Source organism: Oncorhynchus gorbuscha, linkage group LG08 (assembly GCF_021184085.1).
Source record: "Oncorhynchus gorbuscha isolate QuinsamMale2020 ecotype Even-year linkage group LG08, OgorEven_v1.0, whole genome shotgun sequence".
NCBI classification, from domain to species: Eukaryota; Metazoa; Chordata; class Actinopteri; order Salmoniformes; family Salmonidae; genus Oncorhynchus; species Oncorhynchus gorbuscha.
Genome location: NC_060180.1, coordinates 51873336 through 51899892, shown reverse-complemented (window position 1 = coordinate 51899892; position 26557 = coordinate 51873336). Strand labels below are relative to the sequence as shown.

At 44.2% G+C, this 26557-nt stretch overlaps 1 protein-coding gene across 1 annotated transcript in view; it reads left to right on the top strand.

Annotated features, from left to right (window-relative positions):
• Nucleotides 1–26557, top strand: part of LOC124041794 (histone-lysine N-methyltransferase 2C-like) — a 123501-nt gene that overhangs the window by 34203 nt on the left and 62741 nt on the right. The window contains 4 exon segments of the mRNA XM_046359827.1: nucleotides 15276–15356; nucleotides 15634–16844; nucleotides 19236–19370; nucleotides 26413–26529. Coding sequence (XP_046215783.1) covers nucleotides 15276–15356; nucleotides 15634–16844; nucleotides 19236–19370; nucleotides 26413–26529 — 1544 coding nt within the window.

The following is a 26557-nucleotide window of genomic DNA, read 5'->3' as shown; positions in this document are numbered from 1 at the left end:
ACATGACCCGCCAAACCGTGTTCCTTAACACCCGCCCGCTTAACCTGGTAGCCAGCTGCACCAATGTGTCAGAGGAAACACCATTCAACTGATGACAGAAGTCAGCTTGCAGGCGCCTGACCCGCCACAAGGAGTCGATAGTGCGCGATGAGCCAAGTAAAGCCCCCCCCCAGGCCAAACCCTCCCCTAACCCAGACGGCGTTGGGCAAGTTGTGCACCGCCTTATGGGACTCCCGGTCATGGCCGGTTGAGATACAGACTGGTATCAATCCCGGGTCTGTAGTGACGCCTCTAGCACAGCGGCGCAGCCTAAGGACTGCTGCACCACTCGGGAGGCCCCATCACTGAGCTCTTCAGTAAGGCCATTCTACTTCCAATGTTTGTCTATGGAGATTGCATTGCTGTGTGCTCAATTTTATACACCTGTCAGCAATGTGTTGTGGTTGAAACAGCCGAATCCCCTAATTTGACAGGATATCCACATACTTTTGTGTAAATATAGTGTATGTTCATGTCATTGTCACTCAAAAGTAATTTAAATGTAGTTGCGAGTAGACTAACGACAACGTTACAATGGTTAAAGTAGTTTTTATGTCGTTTTGGAAATAAAACCTCCTTGCCACTGCACTGCTTTAACACCTATTACCATAGGAAGCTTCTTCAGACAGTTTTGTCGACGAGCTACGGGCGTGGAGGTATGTTTTAGTTTGAAGATGCCATGATGTTGGCATTTTTCCTCTCTCGCTTGCTTCTCAAAAGTGGCTTGCGATGTGTCTGCTGCAAGCACAAGTATCCTAGCTAGCTTCTGCTCCTTGAAGATTTAGACAAATTACTAGACACTCGATCCTCTCAATCTGTATATGAAGTGAGACACATTTGAAAGAAGTACTAAGTGACAAAAATTAGAATACTGAAAAGTACAGATGTTTCGGTATACCGTGCAACACTTATAGGTAGGGGTAAAGTGACTAGGCACCAGGATAGATCATAAACGGTAGCAGCATCATATGTGATGAGTCAAAAGGATTAGTGCAAAGAGGGTCAATGCAGAATGTTTAGTAGTCTTATGGCTTGGGGATAGAAGCTGTTCAGGGTTCTGTTGGTTCCAGACTTGGTGCATCGGGACCACTTGCCGTACAGTAGCAGAGAGAACACTGTGACTTGGGTAGCTGGAGTCTTTGACAATTTTTAGGGCTGACACCACCTGGTAGAGAGGTCCTGGGCGTCAGGGAGCTTGGCCCCAGTAATTGACTGGGTCGTACTCAGTACTAGGGCCGGACGGTATACCGTATTGTACTATACTGATGTATGGACCGGTTTGGGTTTTTACTTTCTAATACTGTTATAAAGGTAATGTTTGGTTTGTTAAATGTGATACGCTGTGTGTAACGTCTGTTTTTATAGTTTACTCCACTACTTGAGTCATCCCTCTCCACTCGCGCTCTCTCTCTCTCGCTCTCTCCATGCCGCTTTCCACACAGACCTAGTCCAACCGCCTGTCACTCAAGGAGCGCATTTGTTGTTGCTTGACCATGAGATACTTTTGTTCAGTCTGCATGGTCAATGTAGCACAGTTATTTTTTTATTTAAACTTTTATTTAACTAGGCAAGTCAGTTAAGAATAAATTTGTATTTACAATGACGGCTTACCGGGGAACAGTGGGTTAACTGCCTTGTTCAGGGGTTGAACATTTTTTTCCATTTTTATTTTATTTAACCTTTATTTAACCAGGTAGGCTAGTTGAGAACAAGTTCTCATTTGCAACTGCGACCTGGCCAAGATAAAGCATAGCAGTGTGAACAGACAACACAGAGTTACACATGGAGTAAACAATTAACAAGGCAATAACACAGTAGAAAAAAAGGGGAGTCTATATACATTGTGTGCAAAAGGCATGAAGAGGTAGGCGAATAATTACAATTTTGCAGATTAGCACTGGAGTGATAAATGATCAGATGGTCATGTACAGGTAGAGATATTGGTGTGCAAAAGAGCAGAAAAGTAAATAAATAAAAACAGTATGGAGATGAGGTAGGTGAAAATGGGTGGCTATTTACCAATAGACTATGTACAGCTGCAGCGATTGGTTAGCTGCTCAGATAGCAGATGTTTGAAGTTGGTGAGGGAGGTAAAAGTCTCCAACTTCAGCAATTTTTTTTGCAATTCGTTCCAGTCACAGGCTGCAGAGTACTGGAACGAAAGGCGGCCAAATGAGGTGTTGGCTTTAAGGATGATCAGTGAGATACACCTGCTTGAGCGCGTGCTACGGATGGGTGTTGCCATCGTGACCAGGCATGGTAGAATATATTCAGGGCATAATGCGCAGACAGGGGTATGGTGGGGTGCGGGTACAGCGGAGGTAAGCCCAGGCACTGGGTGATGATGAGAGGTTGTATCTCTGGACATGCTGGTTGTAATGGGTGAGGTCACCGCATGTGTGGGAGGTGGGACAAAGGAGGTATCAGGGGTATGAAGAGTGGAACTAGGGGCTCCATTGTGAACTAAAACAATGATAACTAACCTGAACAACAGTATACAAGGCATATTGACATTTGAGAGAGACATACAGCGAGGCATACATTAATCACAGGTGTTGAATTGGGAGACCTAGCTAAAACAGTAGGTGAGACAACAGCTAATCAGCTAGCACAACAACAGCAGGTAAAATGGCGTTGACTAGGCAACGGGGCCGACAGATTAAACATAAACAAGCAGAATGGAGTACCGTGATTAATGGACAGTCCAGCGTGCATCAGCTATGTAGCCAAGTGATCAGTGTCCATGGGGCAGGGAAGCTGGACTGGCGAGTGTTATCCAGATAAAAAAAAAAAATAACAATGACTAAATAGCTTGTAGCTGGTTAGCTTCTGGAGGTTCTTGAGTGTGTTCTAAAATAAAAAATAATAGCGATTCCGTATCACATTGGGTGAGGCAGGTTACCGGAAGGTATAAACAAATTAAAAATCGAAAAGAGATAGAAAGTAAATATGGGTCCAGTGAGTGTTTGGGGCGCGGCGATTCAGATGGTTAGCAGGCCTGTGCTAACAAGCTAACAGTTAGTAGGCCGGGGCTAAACAAGGTAGCAGTTAGCGGACCGGGGCTAAACAAGCTAGCAGTTAGCAGGCCGAATTAGCAAGCAAGGAGATAGCAAGGGCTAGAGTTATCCTTTAGAGGACGTCGCGATGGGGTGAGTCTGTTTATTCCTCTTAACCTCTTGCTCCTTCCTGACATGCAGGCGTCCCATCTAGACATCTGGAAATGCAAATGCGCTACGCTAAATGCTAATAGTACTAGTTAAAACTCAAACGTTCATAATAATACACATGCAGGGTATTGAATTAAAGCTACACTCGTTGTGAATCCAGGCAACAAGTCAGATTTTTAAAATGCTTTTCGGCGAAAGCATGAGAAGCTATTATCTGATAGCATGTAACACCCCAAAAGACCCGCAGGGGACGTAAACAAAATAATTAGCATAGTCGTCACTACACAAACCGCACAAATAAAATATAAAACATTCATTACCTTTGACCATCTTCTTTGTTGGCACTCCTAGATGTCCCATAATCACTATTGGGTCTTTTTTTCAATTAAATCGGTCCATATATAGCCTAGATATCGATCTATGAAGACTGCGTGATAAACGAAAAAAATAGCGTCTTATAACGTAACGTCATTTTTTTAAATTTAAAAAGTTGACGATAAACTTTCACAAAACACTTCGAAATACTTTTGTAATGCAACTTTAGGTATTAGTACACGTTAATAAGAGCGTCTGCTAAATGACTTAAATGTAAATGTTAATAAGCGATCAAATTGATCACGAGGTGATGTATATTCTATATGGGGTACGACTGGAAATAATGTCCGGGTAAATCTCAACCAAAATATCCGGTCGGAGACCTGAACAAATTGCTTGTCTCTTCTTCGTTTGACCAAGAAACAAAGCCTAGGCAAATGACAAGACTGTTGACATTGTGTGGAAGCTGTAGGTATTGCAACCTCAGCCCCATTTAATGTGGTTCGCCTTTAACAATGGGTTGATGCGGCGGATGGATATATTTTTCCATTTTCAGTGATCAGATTTTCCTGCGCTTTTCGATTAAACGCACGTTCTGTTATAGTCACAGCCGTGATTTAACCAGTTTTATAAACGTCTGAGTGTTTTCTATCCACACATACTAATCATATGCATATACTATATTCCTGGCATGAGCAGCAGGGCGCTGAAATGTTGCACGATTTTTAACAGAATGTTAGAAAAAGTAGGGGGTAGGAGTAACAGGTTAATGCGGTGACATCGATAGACCGGTCGTGGGTCCCCAAACTGAAGTATTGTAGCCCAGTAGTATGCTACGGTGGTAGCACAGGGGCTCTGGCCGGGCTAGCTTCAAGCTAAGTGGGTGGAAACGCTAGCCAGGAGTAATCATCCGGGGTTGTGGTTTAGCTAGATAGCTAGTTGTGAAGATCCAGCTGAAAAATGTTCTGTTTGCGGTGGGAATCCGGGGATAAAAAAATAAATAGGTCCGTTATGCTCTGGTTAGAGTCGCGTTGTTCGAACTGGCGAGAGCTTTCCGAGCTAAAGGTTAGCTGAAGACCGCTAGCATAGCTGGTAGTTAGCTGGCTAGCTTCAGTTGAGGGGTTCCGGGTTTGAAGTAAATATAAATACTTTAGGAAAAATAGCTACATTGGGTGAGGCGGGTTGCAGGAGAGTATTTAGAAGCTAAGGTTTAGTAAAATGTTTTAAAAGATATGTGAAGAAAAATATGTAAAAACGAGAAAAAAAACGATACATACAAGGGACACGACACGACAGGACGTCTTACTGCTACGCCATCTTGGATCACCTTGTCAGCTTGGGGATTCGATCTAGCAACCTTTCGGTTACTGGCCCAACGCTCCAACCACTAGGCTACCTGCAGCCACATGCAACAATGTTGGTGACAACGATCTTAGTATAAATCCGCAAGCATTCTATAATTACAATATTCATTTTTGTTTCTTACATCTGCAAACAGCTAGTTTGTATTTTCTTTGCAAGTTAAGCTAAATTGTGTTAGTTGGGATTGGCTAAGAATTGAGAGAGCCATGTGAATGAGAGGTGGCTGTGTAGCATGGCGATTGGCAGCCAGGAGAAGGGAATTATAATTATTATATTCAGCCCAAAGGCACAATTGTTTTTATGGGTTTATTACTGCCACAAGGGGGGCATGCTCGGGCCTCCGTTTGCTGTAGTCCACGAGCAGCTCTTTTGTCATGTTGATGTTGAGGGAGAGGTTGTTGTCCTGGCACCACACGGCCAGTTCACTGACCAACTCTCTATAGGTAGTCTCATTGTCGGTGATCAGGCCTACCACTTCCCCAAACTGAATTACTGTTTTGGAGTCGTGTGCGGCCACGCAGTCGTGGGTGAACAGGAGGGGACTTACTAGGGCTGCACGAGGAATCGAATTCAGATCGATATTACGATATTGACGTGCACTATCCATATCGCAATAGGCTGCGATTTTCTTGTTTCTTTGACATTCCATTAATACAACAACAACCAGACTAATATACCTCCTCCAATGAGATGTGCTAATTTGTTAATTCGCTCTACATGCACAGAGGATGCTGAACAATCACAAGCAGGCTTTCTCTCTGCATGGCATGCACACACTCCCTGCTTAGAGCACACCGCTAGATGCTGGCAGGAGAGAAAGGGCTTTACCAAAGACCTTACAGTATAAGGTTTAGGAACTCTGTGGCTTTACCGCATGTGTGTCGGATACACAAGTGCTGCAGGTTCTAAAGAGAACGTCGATTTGGTGCCAAAGAAGGGCACATCTTCAGTGGTATGGGAGTATTGCGGCTATAGACATACCGATATCAACTAAATGCAAGTGTTGTGCAAAAAGTCCCTCCGTTGTGGCGACAATGAAGCAACATTATTGTTTAATAATTTTAAGAATAAACATCCTCTACTTTACGACAATTGCATAGTTACAACAACAAAAAGCGATCGACAGTTGCAATGCCCCTCAGCCACAACCGGCACCCTATGTTAAACAGGCATTGATTGCCGATGCGTTTTGAAGTGTAACGCCCTATGAATGACAGACGCGATCACAGCCAAAGACACGGTTCCTATTTACACAGTCAGAGAAGACTACTTCATGAAGACAATGAAGAAGGTGAACAGGAAATACAAGATTACATCTCGCACATATTCACCATCCCAACACTGTACAACAAAAATAAGGGAGATGTTGAAACATGTTGCATTAAGTGACTGGACCAGAATCCAATGTTTTGGACACAAGCTGCACCAAATGTTACATGTTTTAAAGGCACTTTGCCTTTAAAAAAAAAGTATAAATCACTTTGATTTATAATTTGAATTATAATAATGATTAAGCTTACTTATACATAATTACACAATCATAAGATTTCTATTCAATCTGCATCCTATTGTTGCCTGATTAAATATCTTGGGTTATTTAAGAACTCATCATTTTTAAAATGGGTACTCATGTTATAATTCATTAATTACTGCTGCGATTAAAGTCTATTTTGATTATTTAAAAAAATGTTTGTTAATATATGTAGGTGTAATAATCCTATCTATTATCATATGTAGCCTATAACAATGAAAAAATGTCATTTGGTTTTGTATTCAGTTAGCACAGTATGTATTAATTCATATGATATCATTTTAGAAGTGATGTTCTCTACCCTGACACTGGTTTGAAAATCACAATTGCGATATCTGGCCAAATCCTGCATTTTATCCAGTTGCACAGGGAGGTGTTCAGTCCCAGGGTCTGGAGCTAAGTGATGATCTTGTAGGGCGCTATGGTGTTGAATGCTGAGCTGTAATCAATGAACAGCATTCTGACTTAGGTGTTCCTCTTGTACAGGCGGTATACATAATTTAAACATTCACAGTGTAGGTTGGAAAGGTATGTGAACCCCTAGGCTAATGGTATTTCCCAAAGCTAATTGGAGTCAGGAGTCAGCTAACCTGGAGTCCAATCAATGAGACTAAATTTGAGATGTTGGTTAGAGCTGCCTTGCCCTATAAAAACTCTCGCAAAATTTGAGTTTGCAAAATTTGAGTTTGCTGTCAAACAAAAGAGATCTTAGAAGACCTAAATAATTGTTGACTTGCATGAAGCTGGAAAGGGTTACCAAAGTATCGCTAAAAGCCTTTGTTCATCAGTCCACAGTAAGACAAATTGTCTATAAATGGAGAACATTCAGCACTGTTCCTACTCTCCTTAGGAGTGGCCGTCCTGCAAAGATGACTCCAAGTGCACAGCGGAATGCGTCATGAGGTTAAGAAGAATCCTGGAGTGTCATCTAAGACTTACAGAAATCTCTGGAACATGCTAAAATCTCTGTTGACGGGTCTACGATACGTAAAACAGTAAACAAGAATGGTGTTCATGGTAGGACACCACGGAAGAAGCCAATGCTGTCCAAAAAAAACATTGCTGCACGTCTGAAGTTTGCCAACCGCACCTGGATGTTCCACAGCGCTACTGGCAATAATATTTCTCAGACAGTTGAAACTACAGTTGAGTTGTTTGGAAGGAACACACACTGTGTGGAGAAAAAAAGGCACAGCACACCGACATCAACCTCATCCCAACTGTAAAGTATGTTGGAGGGAGCATCATGGATTGGGGCTGCCTAAGGGCCTGGACAGCTTGCTATCATTGACGGAAAAATGCATTCCCAAGTTTATCAAGACAGTTTAGGCTATCTGGCCGCCAATTGAAGCTCGACAGACAAAAGTTTGGTGACGCAACAGGACAACGACCTAAATCACAGAAGTAATGGCTTCAACAGAAGAAAATACGCATTCTGGTGTGGCCCATTCAGAGTCCTGACGTCAACCTGATTGAGATGCTGTGGCATGACCTCGAGAGCAGTACACACCAGGCATCCCAATAATATTACTGAACTGAAGCAGTTTTGTAAAGAGGAATGGTCCAAAATTCCACCTGACCGTTGTGCAGGTTTGATCCGCAACTACAGCAAATGTTTGGTTGAGGTTATTGCTGCCAAAGGAGGGTCAACCAGTTATTAACCTGTTAATCCTACCCCCTACTTTTTCGAACACTCTGTTAAAAATCGTGCAACATTTCAGCGCCCTGCTACTCATGCCAGGAATATAGTATATGCATATGATTAGTATGTGTGGATAGAAAACACTCAGACGTTTATAAAACTGGTTGAATCACGGCTGTGACTATAACAGAACGTGCGTTTCATCAAAAAGCGCAGGAAAATCTGATCACTGAAAATGGAAATATATATCCATGCGCGACTTGAACCCATTGATAAAGGTGAACCACATTTAATGGGGCTGAGGTTGCAATACCTACAGCTTCCACACGTTGTCTAGAGTCTTGTCATTTGCCTAGGCTTTGTTTCTTGGTCAAACAGACTCAAGGCAACGCATTTTTTCCGGTCTCCGACCGGATATTTTGGTTGAGATTTACCCGGACATTATTTCCAGACGGACAGCTAAAGAATATACTTCGCCTCGTGATCAATTTGATCACTTATTAACATTTAATAATACCTAAAGTTGCATTACAAAAGTATTTTGAAGTGTTTTGTGAATGTTTAGTCAACTTTTTAAATTAAAAAAAGACGTTACGTTATAAGACGCTATTTTTTTCTGTTTATCACACAGTCTTCATAGATCGATATCTAGGCCATATATGGACCGATTTAATCGGAAAAAAAAGACCCAATAGTGATTATGGGACATCTAGGAGTGCCAACAAAGAAGATGGTCAAAGGTAATGAATGTTTTATATTTTATTTGTGCGGTTTGTGTAGCGCCGACTATGCTAATTATTTTGTTTACGTCCCCTGCGGGTCTTTTGGGGTGTTACATGCTATCAGATAATAGCTTCTCATGCTTTCGCCGAAAAGCATTTTAAAAATCTGACTTGTTGCCTGGTTTCAGCTTTAATTCAATAGCTTTAATTCAATACCCTGCATGTGTATTTTAATGAACGTTTGAGTTTTAACTAGTACTATTAGCATTTAGCGTAGCGCATTTGCATTTCCAGATGTCTAGATGGGACGCCTGCGTGCCAGGTAGGACCAAGAGGTTAAATCCAAGGGTTCACATACTTTTTCACCCTGCACTGTGAATGTTTACACGGTGTGTTCAATAAAGACATGAAAACAAATAATTGTTTGTGTTATTAGTTTAAGCAGACTGTTTGTCTGTTGTGATCTAGATGAAAGTCAGATCAAATTTTATGACCAATTTATGCAGAAATCCAGGTATCTCCAAAGGGTTCACATACTTTTTCTTACCACTGTAGGTAGGGGTAAAGTGACTATGCATAGATAATAAACAGTGAGTAGCAGCAGTGTAAAACAAAGGGGGTGTCAAAGTAAATAGTCCAGGTGGCCAATTGATTAATTGGTACCGCTTTCCTTGCGGTAGCAGAAAGAGCGGTCTTTGACTTGGGTGGCTGGAGTCTTTGATATTTTTTTGGCCTTCCTCTGACTGCGCCGAGTATATAGGTCCTGGCTGGCAGGAGGTTTGTTCCCAGTGATGTACTGGGCCATACGCACTACCCTCTGTAGCGACTGAAGGTCTAATGCCGAGCAGTTGCTATACCAGGCGGCAATGAAACCGGTCAGGATGCTCTCGAGGGGTGCAGCTGTATAACTTTTTGCCAAATTATGCCAAATCTTTTCAGTGTCCTGAGGGGGAACTTATTGCACTCATTGATTAAGACAGTGACCTGAGGTGGTGTACTCCTTAATGCCATTGGATAAAACACTGAACATATTCCAGTCTGTGCTAGCAAATCAGTCCTTTTTAACATCTGCGTCGTCTGACCACTTCCATATTGAGCGAGTCACTAGAACTTTCTGCTTTAGTTTTTGCTTGTAAGCAGGAATCAGGAGGATAGAATTATGGTAAGATGTACTAAAGGGATAGCGAGGGAGAGCTTTGTATGGGCCTCTGTCTGCGAAGTAAATGTGGTCTAGAGGTTTTTTTCTTCTGGTTGCACGTGACATGCTGTTAGAAATTGGGTAAAATGGATTTAAGTTCCCCTGCATTAAATTTCCCGGCCACTAGGTGCGCCTTTCTGGATGAGCATGTTCTTACTTATAGCCTTATACAGCTTGCTGAGTGCGGTCTTAGTGGTTGTAAATCGGTTTGTGGTGGTAAATTGACAGCTATGAATAATATAGATGAGAACTCTCTTGGTGGATTGTGTGGTCTAAAGATTATTATGAGGTACTCAGTTGGGCAATACCTCAAGACTTCTTTAATATTAGACATGGCACCAGTTACTGACAAATAGACACACCCCTGACCCTCGCCTTACCAGACGTAGCTGCTCTGTCCTGCCGATGCACGGGAAACACAACCAGCTCTGTGTCATCTTTCAGCCACAACTCCTTGAAACACAAGATATTACCATTTTTAATGCCATGTTGGTAGGATAGTCTCGACCGTTTGTTTCATCCAGTTTGTTTTCCGGTGATTGCACGTTGTTCAGTAGAACCAATGGTAGTGGTGATTTACTCACTTTCATACGAATCCTCACAAGGCACCACGACCTTCACCGCCTGTATCTCCATATTTTCTTCACCCGAATGACTGGGATTTGGGCCTGGTCTCCGGGAAGCACTAGTATCCTTCGCATCAGACTCATTAAAGAAAAAATCTTTGTCCAGTTTGAGGTGAGCAATCGCTGTTCTGATGTCCAGACACTCTTTTAGGTCATAAGAGACAGTAGCTGCAACGTTATGTACAAAATAAGTTACAAACAATGCGAAAACACAAGAAATCGCTTAGTTGGTTAGGAGCCCGTAAAACGGCAGCCATCCCCTCCGGCACCATTATATAGTAGATGTGAGTGCTACGGGGCAATAGTCATTTAGACAGGTTACCTTTTGAGTTCTTGGGTACAGGGACAATGGTGGTCTGCTTGAAACATGAAGTTATTACAGGCTGTGTCAGGGAGAGTTTGAAAATGTTAGTAAAGACACCCGCCAGCTGGTCCTCATGCTCTGAGTACGCATGCTCCGAGTATGCATTCTGGTAATCCATCTGGCCCGCAGCCTTGTGAGTGTTGACCTGTTTAAAAGCCTTACTCACATTGGCTACAGAGAGCTAGATCACACAATCGTCCTTAACTGCTGATGTTCTCATGCATGGTTCAGTGTTGCTTGCCTTGAAGTGAGCATAGAAGGCATTTAGCTCCTCTGGTAGGCTGGTGTCACTGGGCTGTTTGTGGCTAGGTTTCTCTTTGTAGTCCATGATAGTTTGCACACCCTGCCACATCTGACGAGTGTCAAAACCGGCGAAATAGGATTCACCCGTGGTCCTGTATTGACGCGTTACCTGTTTGATGGCTCCACGGAGGTCGTGTCGGGATTTCTTATAAGCGTCCGGATTAGTGTCCCACTCTTTGAAAGTGCCAGCTCTAGCCTTTAGCTCAGTGTGGATGTTTCCTGTAATCCATGGATTTTGGTTGGGATATGTACGTACAGTCACTGTGGGGAAGATGTCATTGGTGCACTTATTAATGTAGCAGGTGAATGAGCTGCAGGGTATATTACAGTGGGTTCTAACCTGGATGTCCACCGTCTGCTGTGGAGGGGGGGAGCGGTGCTGATGACAGAACCAGGCAGCGAGTTGTCCAAGATTCTGATCCATCGCCTATGTGGCTTTTAAAAACACCCCTGAGTTGATCCCCTCTCTTTACCACTCACACTCTCTTGCGATTATATATACACACACACACACACACACAAAGAGGAGCAGATCACTTTAGAATCCTGTATGTCTGTGTGTGGCTCCTGTCCTAAGCAGCAGTGCTTTTGTTTTATTGTGCTGCTGCTGGCTGCTTGGAGAGAGGCTGGTGATTAGGCCTGTATGATGGTAAAAACCACTAGGGGCCTTGATCTAGTAGCATTTCATCTCCATTGATTGGATGAGCGGAGCCTACCTCGAGAGGCCTGAGGCTGAACACCAAGGGCTATAGCACTAGGTCATACTAGATGGTTGGTTTAGCTCCGAATTCAGCCGCCACATGCCTCCTGTCTACGGTCTGGCCCCTACATCCCCTCCTCCATTCACTGCCCCTGCTGTCTCACACCTGTCGAGAAACTTCAACTCTACACTCTCTGTTGATCGGTCAGCCATTCAAATCAAATCAAATCAAATTTATTTATATAGCCCTTCGTACATCAGCTGATATCTCAAAGTGCTGTACAGAAACCCAGCCTAAAACCCCAAACAGCAAACAATGCAGGTGTAAAAGCACGGTGGCTAGGAAAAACTCCCTAGAAAGGCCAAAACCTAGGAAGAAACCTAGAGAGGAACCGGGCTATGTGGGGTGGCCAGTCCTCTTCTGGCTGTGCCGGGTAGAGATTATAACAGAACATGACCAAGATGTTCAAATGTTCATAAATGACCAGCATGGTCAAATAATAATAAGGCAGAACAGTTGAAACTGGAGCAGCAGCACAGTCAGGTGGACTGGGGACAGCAAGGAGCCATCATGTCAGGTAGTCCTGGGGCACGGTCCTAGGGCTCAGGTCCTCCGAGAGAGAGAAAGAAAGAGAGAATTAGAGAGAGCATATGTGGGGTGGCCAGTCCTCTTCTGGCTGTGCCGGGTGGAGATTATAACAGAACGTGGCCAAGATGTTCAAATGTTCATAAATGACCAGCATGGTTGAATAATATAGTAAGGCAGAACAGTTGAAACTGGAGCAGGAGCATGGCCAGGTGGACTGGGGACAGCAAGGAGTCCTCATGTCAGGTAGTCCTGGGACATGGTCCTAGGGCCCAGGCCAGTTGAAACTGGAGCAGCAGCATGGCCAGGTGGACTGGGGACAGCAAGGAGTCATAATATAATATAATAATATATGCCATTTAGCAGACGCTTTTATCCAAAGCGACTTACAGTCATGTGTGCATACATTCTACGTATGGGTGGTCCCGGGGATCGAACCCACTCATGTCAGGTAGTCCTGGGGCATGGTTCTAGGGCTCAGGTCCTCCGAGAGAGAGAAAGAAAGAGAGAAGGAGAGAATTAGAGAACGCACACTTAGATTTACACAGGACACCTGAATAGGACAGGAGAAGTACTCCAGATAAACAAACTGACCCTAGCCCCCCGACACATAAACTACTGCAGCATAAATACTGGAGGCTGAGACAGGAGGGGTCAGGAGACACTGTGGCCCCATCCGAGGACACCCCCCGGACAGGGCCAAACAGGAAGGATATAACCCCACCCACTTTGCCAAAGCACAGCCCCCACACCACTAGAGGGAAATCTTCAACCACCAACTTACCATCCTGAGACAAGGCCGAGTATAGCCCACAAAGATCTCCGACACGGTACAACCCATTCAAGTGTCATATTGACAGCTTTTGGCATATGTTTGATGCTCTTGTCCTCTGTAGATGAGGGAAGTCATTCACAATGTAGGCCATGTATCCAATCACTGCTCCCAGACAGGTTTACCAAATGTCCTTTCAAGCCTATGCATATGTGTATGTTTGGTGCTGGGCTATATGCTAGCTGTGGTGTTGCATAGGCTAGCTAAACATTGGCTTTGTGGGATCATGGCACTACAAGCCAATCTCCTCCTGGCCCACCTGCCACCCAGTGTAAAGTTAATTAAGGTTATTAAAATGAGCTGTGGATACCTGTCCAGATCCTTCTCATCCACTCATGGCTTAGCAGCAGGCTTATCATGAATCTAATGACAGACATACCGCCTACTGTCAGATCTATGGTGTGAACTCCAATTAAATCTGACACGATGATGGCTTATCTGTGTAAAATAGAGCTGTGTGCGTGTGTGTCTACAATCGCTTCCTTCTGCAAGGAGTCAAGGGGAATAAGGATTTGATAACAATCTGCAGTAAGGGTTCATGATGACAGTAATCAGCAGTAAGGGTTTGATAACGATAACACAAACCCCTCTTGTAGTGTTTGTACGAAGGATACAAGGATGCTTGAAATGCTCGCTCATCTCGTAATTGACTCTGGGTGTTGAGGCCCAGATATGCTTGTGTTGTGAGCTGCACAGTCATCAGAGTTCAGACCTTGATATGCAGGTTGTCATGGTTACTCAAAGTCCTTTACGAGTAGAGAAATGCTCAGCAGGTGCATGTTGTGTGTTTGCTAGGGATGGGATCATTAGAGCGGGGATGCTGTGGGAACTTGTGAAATGTGAGGGACTGTTTGTAGTTTGTATTAAGCTGTCAGCAGGAATTCTGAGGGTAGGCGGGATGAGCTACCGGAGTATGTGTAAGAATGCATTGATGATTATTACAAATTTGATTGTAGCTATACGCAGTCCATTGTTTTCTAACGTTGCTTGGATTTCCAAGCAACCATTGCTTTCTTTGAGTGAGCACCACAGGCTCTGTTCTCCAGTTTACTGTTTTTTTGTGCAGCAGCTGGAGTTGAGAAACCTGAGGTGTTTAACAGCCTGCAGCTCAGGTCTGTTAACCTCAGCCAATATTGAGTTTATAAAATCCTCCTATCTGGTGTTGGCCTAGATGGATGACTGTCTTTTCCATGAGGAAATTAGGGCTTTTTATGTGACAGATTCATGACTTAGTAATGGATTATTGGGTTACTTTGAGGGCACTTGGCTGGGAATCTGCACGTCTCAGTGGTTCGGTTCTGTGTGTGAGGGGGACAGCCACCGCAATCAAAGACTGCGAGCTAGGATTGACGTTACAAATCAAAGCAATGCGTCTTTGGCTGTTGGAACTAGGAGTGGGATTTGAAATAATGCCCAGTTAAAACTGACTCTGTTCACTGCCAATAAGCCTGCTGGGCATCTAATATTTCTGCCTGTATTAGCCCACTTTTTATTTCTCTCTCTGACTTTCACTCTCTCGTTCACACATTCAATTTAATTTGCTTTATTGGCATGATGTAACAATGTACATATTGCGAAGCGTACTTTGGAAATGATTAATTAGCAACAGCATAAAAAAAATACAAATCAAAATGTCACTAACAGGACAATCAGTAACAACCTCTTTCTCGCTCTCCCCCTCTGTTTTCTCTCTCTCCTTCTTTTTGTCTGTCATTTTCACTCCATTAATGTTTAGTTATGTCCATATCCTGTGATGAAAATGATGACTCCAATCTTTACCTACATAATATGTCATTTTGTAAGAGGCTGAGTCTGGACAAATTAACAGTTGATGGTGGTGGGTTTCAGGTTGGTCTCTCTCTGCTATAATTCACTGCTTCTCTCCCAGGCATCTCAGTGGGAGCAGCTGCTGTGGAGCAAGGGACTGATGAGGTGTCTATCAACAAGGACCTGGGCCAGTTACATCCAGGTTAGGTTCATAGCCTGCTTTGCTAGTCCATCAATGTATCAAGAATATTTGTTCTGCTCTTACTCAGCCTATAGTTCATTCTCTACTTCTACTTTAATCCCCTCACAGCATAAAAGTGATCATTTTTTTAAATGGGCCTTTCACCATCTAAGGCAACTTCTCTTATGTGAAAATATTGGTTTAAATTCCAAATGGTACAGCCTTTGTCATCTGTTGGTTTTCATTATGATATTTTACTGACGGGTCGTGTGATGTCTATCTCTGTTCATTTCCTTAGAAATGCAACCAGCAGCGGAGACCCATGTTCCTTCAACAAAGAGTCCTGAGTCTCCATGGCTGACCAAGCAGGAGCCTGAGAAACAACCCCTGTTAGCCCAGGTGTCAAGAGAGCCAGAGCAGCCACAGGATGTAACAGGACTGACCAAGCAGGAACCTGAGAAACAACCCCTGTCAGCACAGGTGTCAAGAGAGCCAGAGCAGGCACAGGATGTAACAGGACTGACCAAGCAGGAGCCTGAGAAACAACCCCTGTCAGCCCAGGTGTCAAGAGAGCTAGAGCAGCCACAGGATGTAACAGGACTGACCAAGCAGGAGCCTGAGAAACAAGCCCTGCCAGCCCAGGTGTCAAGAGAGCCTGAGCAGCCACAGGATGTAACAGGACTGACCAAGCAGGAGCCTGAGAAACAACCCCTGCCAGCCCAGGTGTCAAGAGAGCCAGTGCAGCCACAGGATGTAACAGGACTGACCAAGCAGGAGCCTGAGAAACAAGCCCAGGTGTCAAGAGAGCCAGAGCAGCCACAGGATGTGACAGGAATGACCAAGCAGGAGCCTGAGAAACAACCCCTGCCAACCCAGGTGTCAAGAGAGCCAGAGCAGCCACAGGATGTAACAGGACTGACCAAGACAGTAAAGACAGAACCTTCCTCTGAAAACAGGGCATTGAAACACAGCACAGAGGACATCATGACCCCGCCCACCAACACCAAAGAACCAAGTACCGCCTCTGTAATCATCAAGGAAGAACCCATGGAGGTGTCGGCTTCTGATAATTCAGGAGTAGAACAAGTGGAAGGTCCTTCTAGTCTGGAGACAGCAATGAAGGCTAGAAGGGAGAGGAAAGGGGAACCTATGTCTGAGGCACTGGCTGGTGGGGCTTTGGAGGGGGCCTGCGCCTTGGAAGAGATGGACACCACCCCCGAGACTGAGAACAAGCCTAAACTCTCCCATCACAGTCCCCCCATCAAGGAGAAGCCTTACAAGACATCCATGGAAAGACTGGCAGAGATGGCTGCCTCCCCTACCCACTCCTCCCCTAGGACCATGGGGCCCTCTCCTAGGGAGCCTCCCCTCCACGCCCACCCTGCCCCAGGGGAACACAGCAGCAGCGTCCCCTCCACCACCCTCATACTTCTCACCCCTAAGATCGGCATGGGCAAGCCAGCCATCTCCAAGAGGAAGTTCTCCCCAGGCAGACCCAGGGTGAAGCAGGTAATGCTGGTGGGTGTGTTGGGTGCTCTTATATCCAAATCTTCACGTGTTATTCTTAGGGTTTTATCCCAGGGCTTCAAAATCTATTTCAGAATCTTTTTTTTTGTGTGTAATATATGTATTATTTATGTATTATCTAGGCTTATGTCTTTTATTTTCAAAGAGAATCTAAAAAATCAAAGGTTGAAATCTCTGGAGAGGAACCATAATTGTGTGATCCTCTAGGTTGGTCATTCTGTGGTTGAGTGTGTTGAATGATGAGAGGAGGAGAAGCTTTCTGAGTGCTCTGCCCCAGAGCGGTGGATTGGCTATGATGTCAGTGGTTTGGAATATGACTAAAACGGGTGTTGCTGCTGCAGAGGACACTTAACCCAGAGAACTTGCCAGTTGTGGCAGTTGAGAACCGTTGAGTCCTGTGTGTTTGATGTCGGGTTATTGGCCAAACTGTATCGTCAGCAGAGACCACGGCTGTTCTCACCCTCCCGCCTCAATTTTCACTTGAGCTGAATCCCAAATAGCCCATCCCCCTCAATTTGCACGCTCGTGCTCACCACCACCATATGCACAAGTGTCCCAAAGTTGAGGGAGTGAAAATGATCAAGGGCGTAGGGGCTAATTTGACCCGCAGACAGCCACTGCGGCCTCCAGAGTGAAGTGATATCCCAACACGCACCGTAGGTTTGGAGTCTGCACAACATCACACAAAAGAATTGAGAGGCATGACTAATCCTCTGACTCATGTTTGTTTGTCTGATTTTGAGTCTTGACAGGTTAAACAGGTGAAATAACCACTTCATTTGGGTGGTAGCCTAACTGTTGCTGAGGTTTATATCTTGTGCAACCATAGGGGGAATTTGTTCATTAGAATTTCCTGCTCGTTTTATTATTACATTTGGAATTGCATCATACAAGTTGCCAGTGTGTCCCAAAGTTGATGCGTTTATTGATCCCCTCGCCACTTTATATACGTCACCCTCCGACTTACGCCAACAACACGTGACAACGGGGGGCCCTCCGAACAAGTTTTTAGGGGTGAGAGGGCCTGGTTTTGGATTCACTGATGGTGTGTCTGAAGAATACTGATGGTGAGTCTGAAGAATAGTTTCCCACACTGCAGAATGAGAATTGAATATTAGTACAGCCTATTCCTTAGGCCATGTGCAAACACCACCTACCAGAAAACCTTACACACCATACCCCACCTCTACATTTTACCTGTTCTTTCTGATCCACTCTGCAAACACCCACCACACACTGCCCCACTGCCCTATAGGAGCACACTGCCAACATGTATAGACAATACTAACAGGCTACTTTATATACAACCCCATATCCCCATATGCAATCCCACAGTATATAACTTCAAGCTGTGTCACCTGTCCTAGACTAGTATCCAATTTCCATGGTATTCCTAGTACATGTTTTATGTGCTGAAGGCAGTCCATCTCTGATGATGGCTACAAGCCTGTTCTCATTCTCCTTAGAATACCTTCATTAGGGCTTTGTTAACCCCCCCCCCCCCCAAACACACTTTCATCAAGCCACTAATCAGAGACACAGTATGCGGGTTGGGTCAAATCCTAATAATACTGGGATGTTAATCATACACATGGCTATGATATATTATGGATGAGGCTGAGGAGAGTTTAGCCTTGCAACGTCGTGCTTTTCTCTCCAGATATATCCTATTGCTTAAATAAACGCTGTGTGTAGACAGACTAATTTGTTAGATCAGGCCTGGGGGAGATCAAATGTAGGCTATTTGAATAGAGTGGGATCTTGTGTAGTCCGATTTGGTGTCTTTGTGCTTCTGCCTCGGAAGAGCCATGCGCTATCAGTCGTGCAGTCTGACGCAACCAGGTGGTGTTTTGTCAACAAGCCAGCGATATGAGTGAGGCAGTGACAGGCGGTTGCCATGGCAAGAGGATGCTGTGGTCTCTTGCTCCTCCCCGTCCTGCTGCTGTTGCATGGTGCTGTTGCTTGTCTGAATTCAAGGTTGCTGCGCCGACTAACATGATTCTGCTTCACCTTTGCAAGCTCTCTCTGAACGTCTAGCTCGAAACAACATGCCTCAACTCGTATGCATGAAAGATCTCTTGGAATGGCTTCAATATAGAAAGTATCTTGTGCATCATAATATCCTGGCTTTTTGCCCCAAGTCAGAATGTATAACAGCATCATTATTAGCGCCATATCTCTTACTTTGGGTGTGTTGAATGGTCCCAACAAGCTTCTTCAGCCACCAGCCTTTTAAACTCACTGCATCTGCCTGTTATGTTTTCATCTTTCTCTGGCTTTGTTTTTTAAGTTGCTGCATTTTGTCACCCTCCTTCTCCCCTCAATCCCTCCCTCTCTCACCCACCCAACCTGGCCCCCCTACCTGTACCTTAGGGCGCATGGCATGGGAGCCCCCATAGCAGTGTGAGCTCCCCCTCCTGGTCTCCAGACCAGCCAGAGGCGTGGAACGTCCCAAAGACCAGGCAGCTCTCGTCCGGCTGCTGCAGCCCTGCCTGGAGCATCAGAGTGGTAAATAACCGCGGCTCTCTCTGGGGACCAGACCTCCAGAACCACCACAGGGCCATGCCACAGCAGTCTTCTGCTTACCTTAGGCTATGTGAAGCACACTGGCAGAGTGATGCTTGATGTCACTGTGTTATTGGTGGACTTTCACAATGAATCATTCAACTAACACTGTCACCAGAGGAGAGGAGACTGTGGTAAATTCACATTGACAGGCTAATAAGGGAACGGTGAATGAGAACCTGTAGTAGCCTAATGCAACTCATCCTTATTAATGGCAAAATGTTTAACTTTTTATCCACTAGAGGATCTCTTGCTAGGCTTTGTACTTGTAATATAGCATTGTGAATTGGGTTAATATCTTGGCCTTCCTTTGCAGCCTGGGGCACAAGGTTTAACCTGTGTTTGTTTGTTGCCTGTTTGTTTAATTGTTTGTTTAGTTTGTGTCATACTTTTGTGGGTGAGTTTGGGGCGGGATGGAGATTTTTTTTAAGTGGGCTGTGTGGGCACTTAGGCCTGCCCAAGTGAATACTGCAATCTGTCGCCATGGTGACATTAGTGTTACACACTGGCGCTAAGTGAGGTAGTAATTGCTGGGTCTTGGCATGCGTTTTGGGCAGGTTAAGCAGCACCATACTGTGTGTCAATCAGGTTGTCAGACCGCTGGGGGGTGTGAAGAGAATGGACTGGGGAATCAGGGAGGAGGGATTTGGGGGGAAGATTCACAGAATGTAGACTCGTTTGACAGTCGTGATTAGGCCCCAGCAGCCACCACCACCGGAAAAGTGTTGACAGCGTAATGGAGTTCAAATGGCCAGAATAACATTAGAGAGGTCCTCTGTCAACAGCCTGGACAGAGAGCCTGGACACTTGCTGTGTTACAAAGGCTGTCTCTCATAGTGCTGAGCGATTTAACCAACATTTTGTTTAGTTTTAGTTTTTTAAACAACGACCGATGTAGGTTCAATAATTTATTACATGTATTATTATTTTTGTGAGCTCAATGCACGCATTGATCCAGCCTGAACTGTGCAATGTAGCAGGGCGTTGTTTCCAATAGGCCAATATTCTACTTAGTTTAGTGCATAAAATGTGGTAATTAACTACAATGACCATAATCCATTGCACATCTACTTGTCCAGCCTGTGTTTTCTTTTACACCTGCTACAGAAGAGACAGAAGAATTTTTTTTTTTATTTTACCTTTATTTAACCAGGCAAGTCAGTTAAGAACATATTCTTATTTTCAATGACTGCCTGGGAACAGTGGGTTAACTGCCTGAACAGGGGCAGAACGACAGATTTGTACCTTGTCAGCTCGGGGGTTTGAACTTGCAACCCTCCGGTTACTAGTCCAACGCTCTAACACTAGGCTACGCTGCCGCGTGAGGGGATATTGAGGAACAACAGGAAAGTAATTCTGCTTTTGCAAGTTGATCAACTTGTAAATGGAGCGGCAGGGTAGCCTAGTGGTTAAGAGCGTTGGACTAGTAACCGGAAGGTTGCAAGTTCAAACCCCCGAGCTGACAAGGTACAAATCTGTCGTTCTGCCCCTGTTCCTAGGCCGTCATTGTAAATAAGAATTTGTTCTTAACTGACTTGCCTAGTTAAATAAAGGTTCAATTAAATTTAAAAAACTCACTTGAGAAAATCATATTCAATGTTTTAGTACTACTATTGGAGAGCCCTTCTTTGTCTATACCAGGTATTTCCCCAGGGGTACGCACAATTCCGTCGGGGGTACACCAAATAAAAATGTGATTCACATTTCCAAACGGTACATTTATATTTTCCAACGGGGCTATACATTTGGGTGAGTTTTTTTTCTCTCGTCTGAGTAGCCTCGTTTCACTGCCAAAAATAAAACAGTTAGCCTAGTCAAATAATTAACATCCAATCACATTAACCGTTACACTCTCGTGGGAATTCCACTAACGGTCCGTATGTAGACAAACGTAGCTGCTGCTCATTCGGTTTGCTCCAAAATTGATAAAGGGTTAAAAGAAGTAAGGCCCGTGTCCATAGAAATGCATACCAGCTCTACTGGTAGTACTGCTACTACCAGCTCTACTGGTAGTACTGCTACTACCAGCAGTACTGCACCTGTCGATGACACAAGTTGTTCTGCTTCCAGGAGCACATCCAATGTAAGCATCAGTAATTCTACATTTGTTGCTAGCCCAGCTAGCATAGACGCTGACAGTTGTGAGTCTGATGCAGCCAAAGAGCTACTGCCCCCTTAACCGGGAAAGCACCGAACAACAGACAGGGACATTGGACCATCAGAGGCACAAATATGTTGAGAGCTACATTGATTTGGGGTTCACTTATATTGGAAGTAGTGCCTTTCCTCAGCCACAGTGTGTTATATGTGCAAAAGTACTATCTCACAACTCGATGAAACCTTTACTCTTGCGCAGACATTTAGAAACAAAACATGCCAATTTGAGAAATAAGTCACGGGAGTTTTTGAGCGACTGTTATATGTCCGTTAAGTTTATGGGGGATCAATTAAGGAAGACTTCCTCTCCTGCAAACCACTGGAAACCAGGACAACAGGAGAGGATATTTTTAAAGTACTGGACAGCTTTGTGACATCAAATGGACTTTGGTGGTCAAGGTGTGTTGGTATCTGTACAATTACGTAGGTACTTTCCCGAAACGGATGACACAAACAACTGGATTTGTTATCCCTTTTTTGCCCTGCCTCCAGTCCACTTATCGATATCTGAATAAGAGAGCCTCATCGAGATTGCAACAAGCGGTTCTGTGAAAAATGTAATTTAATCAGAAGCCACTGACAGATTTCTGGATTCGGCTGCGCTCAGTGTATCCTGCACTGTTTAGACACTGATGCCCTTTGCAACCACATACCTATGTGAGAGTGGATTCTCAGCCCTCACTAGCATAAAATCTAAATACAGGCACAGACTGTGGAAAATGAATTATACAACCGAACATTGCAGGGTTATGTGCATCCTTTCAAGCACACCCTTCTCATTAACCTGTGGTGAGTTATTCACAATTGTTGATGAACAAAAGTTGTATATGTAAGATGGCTAAATAAAAAGAAAAATTATTGATTATTATTATTTGTGCCCTGGTCCTATAAGAGCTCATTGTCACTTCCAACGAGCTGAGTTGTGACAACTCACACTCATTCTTATGTTTAATAACTGTATCGTATAGTGTGTGTGTGTGGCAAGGATGGCAAATAACATTTGAGAGTGCGCTGACCCTGGTGCTAGAGGGGTCATGCAGCTGGAGGTTGAATGTTTGAAGGGGTACGGGACGATAAAAAGTTGGGGAACCACTGGTCTATACCCCTTAAGCATTGTTCACACCCTCTTAAGCCTTAGGTGGGGTTATCTCTTTAAGTGTTGATCGGAACGTTCTTCACTAACATCTAAGACATCTGAGAGAGAACAGCTCACTGAACATTACTCGCCCAAGCAGAGCTGGTTAGGCTGTTATGTTATCCAGAGCATTGGTGACTGCAACTGTGCTGTCAGATTGTCCATTTGTAAATTCAGAGCGTTTCGTGTTGAGGGCACACTGGACACTCTGGCCAATACGTAGGGTTGATCCGAAAGCTCTGACCTCACAATGACAGTCAAGCACCCAAGCTAACTGGCTAACATTGGCTAGCTACTTCCAGACACATAATGAGAACACCCCACTCTGATCATTTTACTCCCTCTAGCAGAGCTGGTTCGGCTGTTTTCATGTTATCCAGAGCGTTTGTGACTAACTGTGCTGCCTACAACAATTTAATTACGCTTGGTTGCGTTTACTTTGGCAGACCAATCCAAACTCCTCTCTTTGCATGTCCAGCCCACTCATTATCTCAGCCAATCATGACCAGCCTGAAGGTTGCTCACTTTTTCTGTGGCTAAACCAACTAGGCTCGTAATTTAACAATTTTGATAGTTTGATATTAAGGCACATGAAAGTTCACATGTTAGAGAAGGCATTTCTGCCAATAAATGCATTTTGGTAAAAAAGAAAATGATCAAATATGGTTTATGTCCAAACGGCTCGACTGAAGTCGTGACTTGCACCATAAGGCCTAGTTTCCTGAATCAGCTCACAAATAGTGATTTTTATCAGACAGTATAGGTAGCAGCTCTACAGAGGTGAGATGACTTGGAATGAAATAATAGTCATCAAATAAAACAAATGTAATATACAGAACTTTAATATTTTATCAAGGTAATGTGAACAAATGATGGCTAATAAGTGATAATCAGTAATGAGCAGTCACTACCACCATGGGACTTTTTAATTGTTTTATTCTGTGTTACGGCATCCAAACCACATTTATATAATCAAGCCGAAAACGAACCGATCTCAAAAAGCACTAATCGCTCAGCAGTAGTCTCTCAGAATGGTGCAGGAGAGATGATCCTATTACTGAGAAAGATGAACACGTCAAGGTGTCTTATTTGGAGAAATGGGTTTTGTGTTGTCACCACTGGACTGCCTATGTACTGTTGACTTGTGGAATGTGGAGACTGAAGGGGTACCCTACAAAGCAGGATCAATGAGTTAGCCAGCTAAATATTCTGAAGTAACTTTATTTTTAAGATATGCCTAACATGGGCACGTTCTAATTGACTCAACAAACACATATACTGAACAAAAATATGAAAGCAACATGTAACAATTTCAACGATTTTACTGAATTATAGTTCATATAAGGAATTCAGCTGAAATAAATTAATTAGGCCCTAGCGTATGCATTTCACATGACTGGACTGGGGTGCAGCCATGGGTGGGCCTGGGAGGGCATAGCCCACCCACAAAAGGGCTTTATTAGGGACAGAAATACTCCTCCGTTTCAACAGCTGTCCGGGTGGCTCGTCTCACACGATCCCGCAGGTGAAGAAGCCTGGTGTGGTTACGCATGGTCTGTGGTTGTGAGGCTGGTTGAGTGTACTGCCAAATTCTCTAAAACGACGACGTAGGAGGCTGATGGTAGGGAAATTAACATTCACGTCTCTGGCAACAGTTCTGGTGGACATTCCTGCAGTCAGCATGCCAATTGCACGCACCCTCAAAACTGCATGTTGTAGTCCGATAAAACTGCACATTTTAGAGTGGCCTTCTAATGTTCCCAGCACAAGGTTCACCGGTGTTCCCAAGAAAGCTAAGGTAACTGAGCTAAACGACTACCGCCCCGTAGCACTCACTTCCGTCATCATGAAGTGCTTTGAGAGACTAGTCAAGGACTATATCACCTCCACCCTACCTGACACCCTAGAACCACTCCAATTTGCTTACCGCCCAAATAGGTCCACAGACGATGCAATCTCAACCACACTGCACACTGCCCTAACCCATCTGGACAAGAGGAATACCTATGTGAGAATGTTGTTCATCGACTACAGCTCGGCATTCAACACCATAGTACCCTCCAAGCTCGTCATCAAGCTCGAGACCCTGGGTCTCGACCCCGCCCTGTGCAACTGGGTACTGGACTTCCTGACGGGCCGCCCCCAGGTGGTGAGGGTACGCAACAACATCTCCACCCCGCTGATCCTCAACACTGGGGCCCCACAAGGGTGCGTTCTGAGCCCTCTCCTGTACTCCCTGTTCACCCACGACTGCGTGGCCACGCACGCCTCCAACTCAATCATCAAGTTTGCGGACGACACAACAGTGGTAGGCTTGATTACCAACAACGACGAGACTGCCTACAGGGAGGAGGTGAGGGCCCTCTGAGTGTGGTGTCAGGAAAATAACCTCACACTCAACGTCAACAAATCTAAGGAGATGATTGTGGACTTCAGGAAACAGCAGAGAGAACACCCCCCTATCCACATCTCATATGCATACGTATATACTGTACTCTATCATCGACTGCATCCTTATGTAATACATGTATCACTAGCCACTTTAACTATGCCACTTTGTTTACATATTAATCTCAAATGTATATACTGTACTCGATACCATCTACTGTATCTTGCCTATGCTGCTCTGTACCATCACTCATTCATGTATCCTTATGTACAGATTCTTTATCCCCTTACACTGTGTATAAGACAGTAGTTTTGGAATTGTTAGTTAGATTACTTGTTGGTTATTACTGCATTGTCAGAACTAGAAGCACAAGCATTTCGCTACACTCGCATTAACATCTGCTAACCATGTGTATGTGACAAATAAAATTTGATTTGATTTGTAATGATGATGCTATTTAATCAGCTTCTTGATATGCTACACCTGTCAGGTGGATGGATCATCTTGGCATTGGAGAAATTGTCACTAACAATTTGTAAGTCGCTCTGGATAAGAGCGTCTGCTAAATGACTTAAATGTAAATGTAAATGTAAAAAAAATTGTGCACATAATTTGAGAGAAATACGCTTTTTGTGCATATGGAACATTTCTGTGATTTAATTTTTTTTTTTTTCCACTAATGAAACATGCGACCAACACTTTACATGTTGCATTTATATTTTTGTTCAGTATAGAAGTTGAACTTTATTTTAGTTTTTTAAATATAAGTTAGCCGACTAACTCATCGATCCTGCTTTGTAGTATGCTGCTCTAGCTGAATAAAGAAAATAAAAACAAATTGCGTTCTCAATTTTCTTAAATCAGAAATGGCAGCTTTTTCCCCCTGCATCAATTTGTTTTGTAGCTTGAATTAAGCACTATTCTAAGATGTGTTAAATATTACTATGGATATGAAACCATTTCATATCAGTGCGTAGGCTTTGCAATGTTCTACCTACCATCCAAGAAAACACCACTGAATGGGAAAGGACATTACCTCTGTAAAGTAGACCAAGCTGCTGTTCCTGTTACCTGACTAGATACCAGCAGCCTCATAGCTCAACAGCTCTACAGTGGGTGGAGGGAGAAGTCCCCTACGGCAAACTTTTTAATTAAGCTGACTTCATCGATCACAGTCTAGCAAGTGAGGACCTGTGTGTGTGTTTTTCTGTATCTGACTGTGAACACGACTCTTGCGAGTGTTTTTGTGTGTGTGATCCGGTGTGTGTTGAGAAGGAGTCCTGAGGTGTGTGTTTCTGTTGCAGGGTCGGGGGTCAGGGTTCCCCGGGAGGAGGCGACCCAGAGGGGCTGGTCTGTCGGGCAGAGGGGGTCGGGGCCGAGCGAGAGGGAAGAATGGAGCCAGTCCCACAGTCAACCCTGGGGTAGGCTATGTCACCTGTCAACCTGATC